Below are 16882 nucleotides of genomic sequence, written 5' to 3'. Positions count from 1 at the left end.
TATCTTATAGTTAACTTTTTAACTTTTACAGATAAGTCCCTGGTTGCGACTGAATTTCTTGCTCGCCATTTGAAATCGCCCTTTCAAATTGCATAGTTTTCATGCTTTTAATTTTATTCTTTGGCTCAACAAATTTTGCTAATTTTATGCGCTACTCGAAAATCACGCGCCGGTGACGCGCTCAAAGCGACGTCCACTTGTGGACGTCATTGCATGGCGAACGTGCCACATGACTTTGTCCCTCCCAAGCTACGGAGGCGGCCGCTGCTCGCTGCTCTAGCCGAGGCGGAAGAGAAGGTCATGTGGCACGTGCGTCATGAAGTGACGTGCACAAGTGGGCGTCGCCTTGGTCGCCTGCGACTTTTGAATCACCTGTGAAAATTCTAAAATTTGTTCAGCCGTAGCACGGAGGGTTCTCGCTTTGTCAAAATTCTAAAAGAACTCAACTTGCCATTACTAATGGCCTGTTAGAAATCTCGGATGAGCGCTTGATTTCATTCGGTAATAGTTAACAGACTTGGCCATTGGAAGCTAGTTAAAAATGTCACTAATTACTATGATTCACATTTTTTTCTGACATCTGCCAGCATTAGGATTACTACGCCATAAAATTCACCTTTTTACCTCAGTGAAGCCTACTGCTTTCAATTACTGGTGGGCTTATGAACCAACGTTTATACCTCGAAACCAAGGATGTGAGCATCTTTTGAACTGTAATGCGTGAAGAATGCGAAATAATAAGTAGTTGTTTATTCCTAACGCAAGACGTATGCATTTCCTCAACAAATATTGCGTCTGTAAGACGCAGACAACCTTGTAAGGAGACGGAGTCAGGTGTTATATTTTGCAGCTCCTGTCTCGGCACATGATCACGTGCCTTCGAGGAGGGACAAGGGATTGCGTTCATGGCCGCTATGGTCTTCCTCTCCGCATATGGCGGGACATGGCATCTATTTTGTACTCGGATCGGTGCCTTCAGCAATCATAATCATCATAATCATCAGCCTGACGACACCGACTGCAGGGCAAAGGCCTCTCCCATGTCTCTCCAATTAACCCTGTGCTTTGCCAGCTGCGCCCACCCTATGCATGCAAACATCTTAACCTCGTCCGCCCACCTAACGTTCTGCCGCCCCCTGCTACGCTAATACACGTGCTTAGTTTATCTTAACATTTAAAACTAAGGCGAGGCAGAATAAGTGTAAGTAACTTCAACAACGTTGTTGACCATTTTATGTAGTTAATCAGGACATTTTTGTATTTCGTTCACTTCAACAAATCGATAAAATGAGAATATTAGCTGTTTAGGCATTGCAATTTCGGCGAAATATTCGCTGTCGAATTGTAGAGCGCTCCCAAAACGTCTAATCTATCACTTTATATTTTTATAGGTACTATATATAAGTTTTGCCCGCGCTGAAAACAGAACGCGCGCAGTGGGATAAAGTCACACTTGACAATGACCTTGCGCTCCGTGACAGCACAGCTCATAAAAGCATAATTCTTGGACATAGCCGCGTTGGATGGTGCCGTGAATTTTGCGGGGTGAAAACAAAAGTGAAAATACAAAGTAACTTTTAAGACCGGCCGCGTCCACTGATGAAAACTGCTCGCGTGCTAGTTCCTGCATAGCAGTGTTTCCAGTCGTCGTTCGGCCGTTTCTTCTGCCATGTCGGAGAAAAATCAACAATTTCAGAAGCAAAGCACTCTGTCGGAATGCAAAGACGCTACATGCGAGGCGCCAGACGGTTAACGATCTCTAGCGAGCAGAACACACCTTAGTGTTCCGGACTACTTATAGCGACGGGAAACAACCACAACCGATCTTTTCTTTTTTCGCACTGAATTTGGTGAGGTCACAGGTGTTATTTTCAGTTTTTCCACCAGCGCTCACTTCATTGTTTCCACCCCGCGTAATCGCAGCCCTGTCATATATATGGAGGCAGTCTCAAAGCCGTGAAGAGGGAACTGGCTTGCGTAAAAATCAGAGGCATGTGTTGTTCAGAGACAAAGAGGGCAATTTCATTACCAATATGGATAAGAGAAAGAAAGCTGCCGATCAGTTTTACCGAAATCTATTCCATTGACAATGAAATCAGGACGTAAATGACATGGGCAGTATCACGCTGCAATGGGACAACCCGCAAATAGCAAAAGAGTAAGTAAAGAAGGTCTTAGGTACAATGCAAACGGGGAAAGCAGCTGTTCAGGATCAGGTAACAGCAGATCTCTTGAAGGACGGCGGAGAAATTGTACTAGAAAAACTATCCACCCTGTATACGCAATGCCTTATGACCTCGAGCGCGCCTGAAGCTGAGAAGAATGCTACCTCATCTTAATGCACAAGAAAGGAGACGCTAAGGACTTAAAAAATTACACTCCGATAAGTTTACTACCCGTTGGCTACAAAGTATTTACTAAGGTAATCGCTAATACAGTCAGGGCAACCTTAGACTTTATTAAATCGTATGATGAGCCATGCTTTCGTAAAAGGCATTCGACAATAGACCATATTCACGCTATCAATCAGGTGATCGAGAAAAGCGCCCAGTCTACCGAACCACTGCATATAGCTTTTATAGATTACGGGAAATCATTTTACTGTCAAAACTTCAGCAGTCCGGCAGGTATTGCGGAATCAGGGTGTAGAAGTGCCTTATGTGGAAATACTGGAAGATATCTATAGCGGGTGCACACCTACCATAATCCTACATAAATTCAGCAATAAAATTTCAATATCAAAGGGTGTCATGCAGGGAGACACACGATCTCACCTACTATTCAGCGCCCGCTTACAGGGGTACTCAGAGGCCTGGTTTAGGAACAGTTATGAATAAGAGAGAACGAAAAATACCTTAGTAATTTTAATTTGCTGACGACATTGGCTAACTAATTAACACAGCAGATGAACTGCAAAACATGATCAATTATTTAGACTGGCAGAGCAGAACGTTGGGTCGAAAAATTAATATACATAAAACCAAAGTATTGATCAACACTCTAGGAACAGAACAAGAGTTCACAGTTGGTAGCAAGGTGCTGGAAGTGCTAAGGAATATGTCTACTTAAGGAAGGTGTGGCAGCAGATCCGGATCACGAAAGTGAATCAACTACAAGAATAAGAATGGGGTGGAGCGCATTTGGCAGGTTCTGTCAGGTGATGAATTACAGTTCGCCAATATCCCTCAAGATAAAAGTATGTAATAGATATATCTTACCAGGACTCAGCTGAAACGTGGAGTATAACGAAGAGGGTTAAACTTAAGGACAATGTAGCGAGCTATGGAAAGCAAAATGACAGGTGTAACGTTAAGAGACCGGAAGCAGGCAGACTGGGTGAGGGAACAAACGCAGGTTAAAGACACCCTATTCGTAATCAAAAAAGAAGAAATGGGCTTGGGCAGCACATGTGATGCGAAGGCAAGATAATCGATGCTCGTTAAGTGTAACGGAATGAATTACAAGAAAAGGCAAGCGTAGCAAGAGGCGGGAGAAAGTTGGGTGGGCGGATGGCATTATGTGGCTTGCGGAGACAGGGTGACCGCGGCTGGCACAGGACAGGGTTAACGGGAGAGATATGGGAGAGGTATTTGCCCTACTGCGGACGAAGTCAGGCTGCTGCTGATGATGATGTAGGAAGCATCATCAAAAACTGTGATCTGGACTGCGCCGTTGTCGTGGCTCGCTAGCGCGCGGTAACGTGAATTTTTTTTTTTTCATATTTCGTGCGCGTTGTTTTAAACGCGGGAAAATGTTATCCTTACCACACATAAAAAAAAAACTTGATAGTTAAGAGGTTGTTTTGTTGCGATGTATAATTTGGCTCAGTTATTCTCACTGGAAATACAATAGTTAAATGTTTCTATTTGAATTTCTTTTATGTTGAATTACACTAAGTACAAAAATGCCCTAATTTAGTACAAGCAATGATCAACAACATCTCTCAAACAGCCCTATCTGCCTTTCCTCGATATACTTTGAGTGTTTGGCTCAAGTTAACTGGCACACATATTACATCCGTGAAAGTGTCGGTCCAGGAGCTGAGAAAATTTCGTGCAGGCTTCTAGTGCTATGGTAAACGCCATCGTTGGGTTTCGTGTACCGCACAGAGGGACATATTTTACGTGACTCGTTTTCCCATTGACTGGTGAGGATTAATAATAATTTCCTGACCGCAGCAGCTACATAGAAAAGTAGAGATTGAAAGTTTGTAGGGTGCTATATGAGAGGTCACACGGTCTTTGTTGTCAAGGGTGTTAGTTCTTTTATGATGCTCTGAAGGAAATCCGCAGACTTTCAGAGCAGGACTGAATTCCTACCACTGGCGTGCACTTGTGTGCACTTGTGGCGGCCGTAGTGGCCTTAATTTAAGCTACGTCCACATTTTTGACATGCACAACCGTTCTGGAGAAAATAATTTTTAAACGGGAAAGAGATCATAGAATAAATGTTTCATATATTGTAAGGTTTCACTATAACAATCGATATATTCGACGATCTCCCGTGAGCAGCCTTGAATGTCTCTTTTTTTCTATTAATGCTCTTGCTATCGTCACAAAATTTTCCCCATTGGTTTTCTATTGCAGCCCGAACTGCTCGCGGGCGAAGCAAAAAATTCAAAAGAAATACTTCGCTAGGCATACGAATAATTAACGATTACCGTCAATGTTTCTATAACCGTGGCTTACAATATACCAATATTCAAAACTTTTGTCAGCAATGCTGGGCATGAGCGCGCGGCCAGATGCGTGATGCAAAAATCATGTACTTTCGCAGTGAACAGTTAGTATTTTATGTCCAATAATTTATGGTGTTTAATACTATGATCTAACATTCACGATTTGAAACGCCTGTTTTGTTTCAAACAATACAATATACGGAGATGACAACAGCCTTTGTTTTCTGAATTTCTCACAGATTTATCACCAAAACACGGTGCGCAGTCTTCTCGGGCACATTCTGATTTAGGTTGCTTATTCAAGCCAAGAGTGCCCACGTGGTTAAAAAGAATCTCTTCATTGCAAAAATATTCTTTTTATCAACAAGTATGACCTAAACATGTAGCCAGACAAAAGTGCTTTGGTGGGTACTTGCATTTTGTTTTATGTTCCGCCTTAATTTGCTCCAGTGCAATAGACGTCAGTGCTCACAAGTGTTCTATCATATTGAACAGCAGTACAGCACCACACTATTGGGAAAATATCTGTCTCAAACTTTCGCTTTGGTCGCAAAGGAATTTGAGGAGAGATTGAGTACGAGCACGAACCTCGACAGGGCCAGGACGTTTCTCCGAGTAGCGTACTCGCTGCCAACGGCCAGCCAGCTCCTGCCTGGTCACGTAGAAGTATGGAGGCATAAAGCTTGAGAAATGATCCACTAGGAAGGACGCCTGGGCGCTTTGTGTGCCCGATAGGTGGTACCAAGCCGTGAAGCACAGCGGTCCTCTTGCCTTGCGATAGAGGTCGGCATACCGCAGCCAGGTCGTAGAACTCTTCAGCACTGCGTAGGCGCTGGACCCCTTTTCTATATATCAAAGTGCAAAAGAGAACAAAGTAATTGTTAATTTTGAGCGCATGGCTTCTGCATAATTCTTTGCACCTTTTTTCCATCAGCTCTGCTACCTCAATGATACCTATAGACTACATCGCTGGTTATAGAGTAAGGCGCGCTCCGGCGCACTTGTAGTACATTACGAGTTCGCAGACGCCTCGTTGTACATGTGGCTTGTTGCGCCACTTACACCAAGACCTGCACTTAAAGTTTCTTTCAACACTATAGACTAAACAAGCCGCTACGCTTTTTCACTCTAAAGTACAGTGCATGTACTTTGTGCCCGTCATCTAACCGAAATTTACTATCCGACACCGAGCGCTTTGTGCACATGTCTGTAAACGTGTAGCCCAATATCTGATGTTGCGCATGACGAGAACACAGTTCAGCAGCGTTAATATACGTCAGGCGATGCAAACGATGATGCAGGGAAGCAGTGGTACAAAAGCATAAATTATTGTAGGAATATAATTGCATAGCCCATCATTTACTTACTTTTTTTTCACAAGTGTTGCTGCTAGTCGTTGTTCTGCCTATAATTCCAACGCCTCACCAGCGGAAAGCATCACAGCGAATGTACAGTGCAATGGAAGAAGTCCCTGATAAAGACTGGAGAGGGAACTTAAGCTCCGCCTTAACGGTATGACGCGACAGCGTAGCGCGTTAGGCTTTCTATTCTTGGCTGCTTGGGACCGTTTAACGCAATTTTTATTTTTACAATTGTTTCAATTATTTAACTGATCAATCAATACTTTAAATTTTATTAGTTAGCAACATCAAGCATTGTGTTTTCAATTTCAGCATTCTGACAATCTTGAACCTCATTTTTTCAATTTGTTTCATTTCTTTAATTAATCAAATAATTGCAATGGTTTAATTAACTCATCGCCTTTCGCACACCAATCAATCATCAATCACCAGAGCCATAAATTACCGTGATTCGACTTTATACGCAGAACCCGATTATTTCCGACACACGGTGCCGACTACGCCGACGGCTTTTCGACTGAACGAGTTGCTCGTATGCGCTATCGCGTAACAGAGAACCTAATTCCTGGAAGTTGTGAGGGAAGCGAAGGTTTCGGAAGCGTCTTTGAGGGAGGAAAGATTATAAAGGCCAACGAAAAATCTGCCGGTTCTGACACTGATGCGAATGCCGCCAAATGTTTTTGAATTAGAATAACTGTCCGGTGTGGTCAACAGTTCGGACAAGGCTAGAACTTGCGTATTTCTTTCAAGCCAGTGGCCGGATGCTATATATACGGCGAAGTCGATAGCGTAAGCTGTATGGTTTACTTTCTAGGAATTTTTCAGCAATGAAAGCCTCGAATACGTTGAATGCAATTATGAGCAAACGGTATGTACAGTTTATGGTTTAAGGGGTTTAGCGTTTCAAAGCAACTCAGGCTATGAGGGGTGTCGTTGTGAAAGGCTCCGGAAATTTCGACCACTTGGGTGTCTTGAACGTGCACTGACATCGCACAGTACTCGGGCCTCTAGAAATTCGCCCCCATCGAAATTCGACCGCCGCGACCGGGATCGAGTCCGCGTCTTTCGGGTCAGCAGCTAAGCGCCATAACCACTGAGCCACCGCGGCGGCCCCAAATGGTATGCAAGTACGAGTGGCTAAGCATATCCGTGCAACCATGTATTTTAACATGGTTCCTACCTTTAAACCGCTATCTCATCCCTGATTACGACAGATTACCAGTTCCTAACTTTTAACTAATATTTAATTTCTTAAAACTAAACTTTACTGATTTTTGAACGCGGTCCACATGCGTTCCTGAAGCCAGTAAGTGAATAAATTCTATAATTTCCAAATCCAACATACTGTGCGAACTCCTATATGACTAGTGCCCTACACGTAGGACACCGCTTTCTTGTCAGTAAGTCCAAATATTTTTTGTTTAAAAATTTGTGCCCAATAGCATAGGTTCAATAGGCTGCAAACTATTCTTGTGCAAGCGTTACGATGTGTGCTTCCAGAGAGAATCCAGTCTTCTCTGGAAGCAGTGAGCAGTTTCATTCGCATGGACCACACTGCGGTACCGGAAAAAAAACAGGCGATTTTCGTATTGTATGAGAAAACCACTACGCATGATGAGAAATGCGACATTAGAATCGACAACTAGCGCTTTAAGTTTTACCGCAGGCAACACGTGGGGTATTTGCTTAGTTTTCTATACGTGTGGCACGGCTCAAAATTTGTTGAGCAATAGTTCCTCTATTAAAACAATGGTTGCGAATTCTGAAATTCTGAAAACTAATCACCATTTTTATTATCTAAATTGTTTTTTCTTATTTCCTGAAGCACGGTATACATGGGTTAATGAAGAAATTAGAGACAGGCCACCGGGAATACAATGTTATTGTTGTTGATAAAAAATCAGAAACTACAAGGGCCGAAGACAACATTATAGACTGGTCATCAGTATTCTTAGAACGCCTCCATGCGCGACAAAATGAGTCTCCATGGTACCAATCATGTTTGAATGTCAGGTTACTTTGCGATATTTCATGTGCTGGTTAGGCGGTCCACCATCACAAATGTGGACACCCATTTATATATTGTATTATTTCTGTGTCAGTATCCTTTGGTGGGTAAATATCTGAGATTCGGGAGAATTCCAAATAAAGCAATTCAGCTTCATGCGATCTCATTGTTAGGGACTGCAAGGCGATTTGGTAAGGTTCTTAGTTCGTCGTTTTTTTCGGGTACATAAACAGGCTCTGAATGTATGTTTAAATTTTATTCAGGCATACCAAAAGCAGCGTCTAAGCATTCCTATAAGCATACATCGCTATTTGTACTCACTCCTACACTGAAAAGTTATCCGCTATAAAATATGCAGTCATCTTTAGCTGCTCGATTGATTGATTGATTGAGGATTGATTGATTGATTGATTGATTGATTGATTAAACACCTTTATTGGAAACAGCAGTATTCGTCGAAGAGAAGGGTTGCGTATAAAGTCCAAGACTCCACTGTCTCCTGCAGCCTTCGAGATCGCTTCGGTCAGTTTATCAGGGACTCCCACTGCTCTCGGGAAGTGCATATACGTTTTCTTAGACACGGGTTGCCCCCACACTCACACGTAATGTTGTCTAGCGAGATATGCGAGTCTACGCACCAGGGAGAATCCTGCCCATATCTAGTCGCATATACGCAGTTATTTAGGAATAGGTTTGGATAAACCCCCATTTGAATTTTTCGCCAGTCTTGGGATTGCGTTTTGTTTAGGTCCTTGCATGGAGGAGCAAAGCAGTATCTAAGACCATGATAATGCTCTAGGTGATCAGCGAATGAGAAGACACCTGGTGTTGCAGGTAGCACAGTCTTCGCGCGTTTGGCGTGAGCTCGAGCTAGCCTATTTGCTCCCTCGTTTTCGTGTAATCCTTGATGCCCCCAGGAATCCAATAAATGCGTCCTGGGCTTCAATTTTGATTTGCTACTTTTGGCAGAATTCTGAGGGCGTTCATGTCAATCCTACCATTCATATAGTCCTTGCAGGATTTGTGTGAGTCCGTAGGAATCACCAGGCTTTTATTGGTCTGCCAGCTTTGTTGGATCTTTAGGGTTTTTGGGGCCGAGTGAGCTGCTAAGGGCTTTTCTGGGGCGATGGAGGCGCTTACTTGCTGACGCTGTAAATGTTCTGCTACCGCTGCTACCAACCCTGTCCTGTGACACGGGGATGAGTCAGTACAGACTAAGTCATTTCTATCTCTATTCTGGTGAATAAAGCATTTAACACTGTCGTTTCTGCGTCTCGTTCGGGATGCATTTCTTTGGGCAGGGGATTGACATTGACGACATTGCGCACTGGGATTTGGAGGCTGCTCTTTAACCTTAATGTCGTCTAGGTGACCTGGCAGCATGCCGATCTTATACAGGACCAGCCTGCCCGTGGCGCTTGTTCTGAGTCTAATGTCTTGCGTACACAAGGGGGCCTCTCTAAATTCGGAATAAGTATTATGTACCGCTGCTTTAGCAGCTTCGCTGTGAGTGTAGACCTATAAGATCGGCCTAACGCTACCTAAAAAGATTTCCGTGTGAGTGCGCCCACACGGTCGACGTCCGCTTTCCTTAGCGCGTGGCAGGGGATATGGATGGACCACTGTCGATATGGTGAGAGATCTTACGAGCCGCGCAGTGTCCTCTTCAGTCCCCCCTCATCTTTTGTTCGTGATTTCTCTGATCACTGCGAATATTTGTGCCGCTTGGTTTTGTAGGATTCGGATGCTATGGGTTTCTTTTCGATTTCTCTGTGGCCACATGCCTAACACCATCATCTTATCCAGCTATTGTACTTCGTGCCCATCCACTCACTTCCTTAATGTGCGTGTCTTCCTTGCAGCAGTGTTTTTCAAGGCTCTGGAGGTCTGAGTTTTATAGAACGCACTTCAATTCTCCGTTCCTGGAGTACTTTTCCATGCACGAGGCCGCGTGGTGAGGTCCCAGAGAAAGCCTCCTAAAACAGGCCGCTAAAAGCATGAAATTTTATGCGAATTCCTTGCAATGAAAGACGATTTTATTAATTTGAAAAGGTTAAAATAAATCACAAATTATGTAGCTAACGGGAATTAGAAAAACATGACACCAATTTTCGGCACACTTGTGTGTTTATCAGGTAGATTAGTTCACCTCTTAAGCGCTAGGAAGCAGCAAGCTATGAAGGATGTAAGTCAGAGAAAACAAAAATTAAAAAAAATGATCGAAAGTAAACGAGGCAGACAGCATCTAGGCGCATTACGAGTGGCAAGCACACACTAGCAAACCATGCGCATAGATCAGCAATTATACCGCAGGTAGTCTCGATAGACCATTGACAACACCTGCGGATTGTTTCCCTCACCTGTCTTAAGCGTGTGGTCCACTGTGGGTCCGTATTTCATCTCAGCAACCTTGCGCACTTCGAAGCACGCCTGTAATCGGCAGTTGGTGGTCCTCCATTCGGGGCACGTACCATTCTCGAATGAGCACGTGTCTGCAGAAGAAAAAAAGCAAAAAGTGTAAAGCTTCTTTGCCTTTGGAAGGACTAAATATATATGCCTGAGGGATCGAGCGCATAAACAATAAACGATAACAAGCTCTAAACCCTTCTACCGAGAGTGATAGCATGATATACTACAGCTGGCGCATTTTATAATTAATGGAATCTACGCTGAAATTGATTTTTGGCAGTTGTAGCTGAAACTCGCTCGCGTAGTGAAAGCGGCTTTCCAGTGTAAAATAACTTGTCGCAGAAATAACATTGTTCACCGCTTCAGCAATGACACAATGTTATTTATAAAGGGTATAATTACACCACATGGTTTGAAAAAGTGCAAAGAGAAAATGTTGTGTGAAAATATTTTAAACTGCTGTGTTTTCCTGGTGGGAAACATTCGCGACGATTCAGATTTTCTGACAAATTGCTTGGTCTCCTGAGGAAGTGAACTTTGTGGCTGTTTTCATTCCAAAATTAATTTCCACGTAGTTCAAATATGCATTACTAAGAGGGTAAGGGCTTTAGGGAATTGTTCTAGCTTCCCAGAGAAGGGGTCGTTCAACAATATTGTGTAAGCTATAGGTCTCTTGACGCCCAGCTTGACGCCGAGATTCTGTTTGTCTTTTCATGAAGCAAGCACACCTTCATGACTAGTAATGAGGCTTATTAGGCTGCAGGCACGAGGGAGCTCCGCATTGTAAGTCGTATTGTACTTGCAAATCTGGTAGTAAAGATGTTGGCACTTCAATTCCTCAAAATGGCATCAACAATGTGGAAAAGCAGCTTCTAGTAACAAATTTTCAGTTAGAGCACTGACCACGAATTTAAATATCCAACGAGAGATTGCAATGCTTCGAAAGTATAATTCATAGTAAAGTTAGAAATTTTAAAGCCACTCATTTCTGACACAGGTGTAGCTGGAATGGACTGGAAAACAGCGCGCAGAACTCGTTAATGAAGCACCGCGCTTTCAGGAGATTCCTTTGCAAGATAAGCGCAGTAAGAACATACTGAGGACAAAGAATCGTCGTTTACGAGTATTCTTTCACGTGCAATAAAAAGCGGTTGTTTCGTTCGCATTAACAACACTGAAAAAAGTAATTCTTCTGGCCTGGTCATATTTATCATTCATTATGAAGCATACTTTTGAACGCCCAAAGGTCATTACATGCGTAAGGTGGCCTTAAATTGTGGTACGAAATAGACTTTAGCACCGGAATGTATCAAAAAGGGCAACAAAACCAACGTTTATTACCACTTAAGATCGTACACCATTTACAGAATAACGGTAACTAGAGTTCAGAGAAATTTTCTACAAAGAAACATTTGAATAGGTTAGCTACAGTGAGCGAAAGTTTTAAAGGTACTCTAAAAGGTACTTAAAGGTACTTAAGGTTTTAAAGGTACTTAGACAGCATAGACTGATGAGCTAGTGTTTCATGACAGCAAACATGTCATTTATACAGTAAAGGAACCATTTATAAGCGATAAAATTGCAATAAATCGAAGTTCACGTGGATTTGTACAGCTGCGGCCGCTAACGTATTTATGCACTCTGTCGTGCAGCGCTATTTCGCTGCCAATAGACAATTGCTGTTGAAGAGAAGTGCAGTGTGGTGAGGCATAGCCAGCAATGTGAAGAGTTTATTTTTATTGAAACAGCGCAGAATGGATGACGGAGATAAAGGCTGCACGAAAAGATGAGCCCTGAATTTTTCGCCTCGCACTCTGGGCACTCAGGCTGTGTGTGGCCCCTGTACCCCGCAAGTTTACAACGGCAGGCTGTTCACGAAAGTCATGCTCTGTTGTGCTTGCTACGCGGCAGGTAAAGCGGATTCGCGCACACCTCAGTCGTCGAATCGGCTACTTTGTGTAGGCTCTGGGCGATTCCCCCCGCACCCCCCCCCCTCCCCGTTCTCTCAGTCCCTTTTCCCAAAAGACGAAATGTAGCCCGAGGCACGTACGTAAGGACGTCACGTGATATGCTGCACCGCGCTCGCCAATGACGCGCAACCAGCAAACGAGACATTAAGAGTTGCGCTGTAAACTGCATACGCATCAGCTAGCTCTGTACTCCATCCTTATTCAGCTATATTCGCTTAGCCAAGAAGCATTTTGTGTATCGCAAAGGACGGCGCAGAAAAGTGATTACTTAGTCAGAAAAGTGATTACTTTGTTTTTTTTTTTGTATGAAAACGGTATATCATTTTGATAGTCACGTAGCACCTCAGGTCGCCAGCAATTAAGGAAGCGGCAACTGCCAGATACTGCTAATCATAAATTAAATACTTCTAACAGGCACCACAGCTCCATGTCCAGAATTGTTGTAATGCATTCGTTTAATTTGTTTCCGGATACCGTCAGCGCCAGAGGTAATAGCGAGGGGTTAGAATAGAATATGCAGCACGAAATCGGAAGCGGTTACTTATACGCAAAAGAAATGGCTCGAAGGTGTTCTCGAGGGTATAAGGGGAGGGAATAAAAACACGTACGTAGGAAAATGTGCAGAAATATGTAGCAACAAAATATACTCCTCATGGAGGCTAGGGTGGCTGCCGCCACTTGAGTAGCTGCAATAAATTATTTGTGCAGCGATCTGCATAAAATCACGGACGGCATTTTACTTATGTGTTTTGAACGCGAAAACGTTTTTTATTTTTATTTCTAATGGCACATCTACTTATTGGCACACGATCGTAAGACAACGAAAATACTAGGTGCACCTTTGTTCGCCAGAAGCAACGCGGTTTTTTGGCAGAAGGGTGGCATGCTCGCCTCACCTTTGCCGACAGCGACGACAACGCCGGGTTTAGTTGTCGCTGAGTCATACAATGCTTTCTTATTAATACAGGTTTGGTTTGGTTTATGGGGGTTTAACGTCCCAAAGCGACTCAGGTTATGAGAGACGCCATAGTGAAGGGCTCCGGCAATTTCGGCTACCTGGGGTTCTTTAACGTGCATTGACATCGCACAGCACATGGGCCTCTAGAATTTCGCCTCCATCGAAATTCGACCGCCGTGACCGGGATCGAACCTGCGTCTTTCGGGCCAGCAGCCGAGCGCCATGAGCACTCAGCCAGCGCGGCGGCTTTCTTTTAATACAGTAAAAGGGATCAATCCGAAACATAACCGAATTGAACGGTTGCAAAAGCTGGAGTTGAGAATAATGGGGCAGTTCATGTGAAAACAGCAGAAATGTCTCCCAGAGCTAGCTATGAACCTGTGATGTTGAGGGTATCTTAAGGGCAAAAAGGAAGAACTCTGTGTTCGGCAGCAAAGAGATCCTGACTTATGTTTGCAAGCACCGAATCGAATCTTTGCCGTGCCTGTTTTTACGTGCTTTTCTTTACTGAGCTCAGTAATGCGGCCTTGTTTTTTGTTTTTTACCCGGAACACGGCGAAAGCAATCAGAAAGGATCAGTGTCGCATTCTGCAGTTCCTATTCTACATTGTCTGAGGTGTTTTTAACCACCAATATTTGTTGCTATACTAAAATTAAACGCTGCCGGTAGCGACGCGCACTGCCACGCCGGCGACCTCTGAGTGCACGAATGCTATCGCTCGCAGCTGTTTGCTTTGCTTTGCGGACACGGGCTCGCTCAAACAAAGCGATTTTTCGACATGGTTCACCTGTCAGTCAGTCTGCTGCTCATGCCTGCATCCCGAGACAAGATCTGAGTATAAAAGAACTGCTTGATTGAGGGAAGCTGCTTGAAAGTGGCTGCAGTAAGGGAAATGATTGTGATGTAAGCGTACAAAAGCTATGGCGCCTAGTCTTTGAAAGTTATATTGGACGGTGCAACACTTTGGGTGGTATTTTGCGTAAGAAAGTGCCGCTGTCTGCTACTTCGAAAGATCATTTCGCGATGCCTAACCTGATAGCCCTAGGATGGCTTATTTTGGTAAAAAGTCAGCAAAGTGACATTTTATGTTCCCGGGTTCTTGAGTTTCATGTTCCCGGGTTCCAGGGTTCATGTTCTCGAGTTCCCAGGTTCGAACACGACCGCGGCGGCTGCGTTTTTATGGAGGCAAAACACTTAGGCGCCCATGTGCTGTGCGATGTCAGCGCACGTTAAAGATCCCCAGGTGGTCGAAATTATTCCGGAGCCCTCCACTACGGCACCTCTTTCTTCCTTTCTTCTTTCACTCCCTCCTTTATCCCTTCTCTTACGGTGCGGTTCAGGTGTCAACGATATATGAGACAGATACTGCGCCATTTCCTTTCCCCCCAAATCTAATTATTATTTTTATTATCTTTGGGTATGCGTTGCAGGTATATTTTGGAGAAAAACTGTTCAGATATCCTGCGCAGGAATATCTCACCTGTGTTTTCCGCCGCTTATCTGTTGCTCGCAGAAGAAGCACCACAATTAATATGCTAGAATAAAATCACCGTGGTCTTTAAAGGGAGAAAGGTAAACAAGTGACTAGTAACTTTTAACTTTAATTGCTCGTGCTCTTTTGGCTCATGCGACTAGTAACCACTTTACGTGACCTCTATGGCACTGGGATGACACTGTGATTCAAAGCATTCTATGGCACTGTGATTCAAAGAAACTTGAGTATCTCGGTAATATTTATTGCTAGCTTGTCTTGCCCTACTCTGACAGTCAGACAGTGCTCGTTGGGCATAAAAACCACCTTTTTTCTGAGCAATAAACCTTGGTTGGAAGTTAGCGGTGTGGGTCCCATCTGTTGGTTTTTTTCGCTCTACGTATTTCTAATATCATGAACCAACAGTCCCAAGTGTGTACTTTTTTCTTATCACTAGCTACGCTTTTGTGCCGTTGGAGTTAGCTTTTTCAGCAAGCCTCCTGAATCACTGGTGGCTGGCACTACGACTTTGCTTTCAAGATACTGCAAGTGACTTGATTTTGCGACAGGACCTAATTACTGAATTGTTCACCAACCACGAAGGCTTTCTTGAAAGGTTGGCACCACCATAGATTTGGACAAAAGGCCAGCTAAGTCCCGCCCTCCCTCTTCTGCTTCCAGCAGTTTAATACGCACAAAATATACTAATATTGCGAATTTACACAAATTTTTGAATGGCTCGACAGAACTAAATCATTTACGATAGCTTAAGAAAGGCCATTTCTATCGTATTTCCAGAATATAATATACTAATGGAAGTTTAAATGAAAGTAATTTCTATTTTAGATTTGTGCATCTTGGTTGATAGCCAGGGAGTTGCACGGTTAACGGCCTTATTGAAATATATAGAAAAGACGGGTGGCTGCCGAGCGAAACCGTTTCTGCCTGTCTTTCACTGCGTAAGTCTAGATTAGCGCTTGCGCTTAAGTACGCTTGCACCTCGTATATCGCAGACCTTTTGTGAAGACATATTCTGTGTACGTTACGCGTTCTTGGGCAACATGGCTACCGGTATATTCTGCTGATAGCAGAGAAGTCGGCCGCAGAAAAAAGAGCATTGTTCCAGCAGGCATACCTCTCCTCGAGATAAAAGAAATAAACACAATGGCATCGCTTCAGCCGAGGGCTGGAGGGATCGCTTATGATAAGGAAAGGTTACGAGAAGCATGACAGAGTGGGTATGCTCACACCCTGGTGAGTTTCTAGTATATTCCATAATATAAAAAAGGCATGGTATTACGTGAATAAAACCCGCAGTGAGTGTGTGGCTGCAGGTTAAAGCGGCTTCTTTTGTTCTTGCAGATAAAAATGGTTGAATAGAAGTTTTTTTAGTTTGTTGGTTTATTTTGGGGGGGAAGGAAATGGCGCAACATCTGTCTCATATATCGTTGGACACCTGAACCGCGCCGTATGGGAAGGGATAAAGGAGGGAGTGAAAGAAGAAAGAAAGAAAGAGGTGCCCGTAGTGGAGGGCTCCGGAATAATTTCGACCACCTGGGGATCTTTAACGTGCACTGACATCGCACAGCACACGGGCGCCTTAGCGTTTTTCCTCCATAAAAACGCAGCCGCCGCGGTCGGGTTCGAATCCGGGAACTCCGGATCAGTAGTCGAGCGTCCTAACCACTGAGCCACCGCGGCGGGCCTTTTTTTTAAAGCCAAATTGCTTTTTGACAATTATGAGATGTGAGCGCACGTAAAACTACTGGTCGCTACCTCTAACTGCTTTTCAGATCAAGTGAGCCGATGGGCAATCCTTCTCGCGATTTTGCTGTGGACGGAGTACTGCTCAATGAACACTAAACCTCCCCTAGACGTCCTGTGTACGTCCAGGACTTCAATGGAACATATAAGGGAGTTTCAGTGCCCATTGGGTGTAGCCGTTTATTGCGTAAACGAAGAAGATTCTCCTGTGGCCATGTGCGCATAGGCAGCGAAATTTCTCGGTACATGGCCCAAGAGCTCA

At 43.9% G+C, this 16882-nt stretch overlaps 1 protein-coding gene across 1 annotated transcript in view; it reads right to left on the bottom strand.

Moving 5' to 3' along the window:
- The window catches only part of LOC144129735 (MAM and LDL-receptor class A domain-containing protein 1-like), a 189224-nt gene that overhangs the window by 165167 nt on the left and 7175 nt on the right, over nucleotides 1–16882 (bottom strand). The window contains 2 exon segments of the mRNA XM_077663821.1: nucleotides 5267–5523; nucleotides 10408–10539. Coding sequence (XP_077519947.1) covers nucleotides 5267–5523; nucleotides 10408–10539 — 389 coding nt within the window.

Source organism: Amblyomma americanum, chromosome 4 (genome assembly GCF_052857255.1).
Source record: "Amblyomma americanum isolate KBUSLIRL-KWMA chromosome 4, ASM5285725v1, whole genome shotgun sequence".
NCBI lineage: Eukaryota > Metazoa > Arthropoda > Arachnida > Ixodida > Ixodidae > Amblyomma > Amblyomma americanum.
This window is presented reverse-complemented; position numbering and strand designations above follow the sequence as displayed.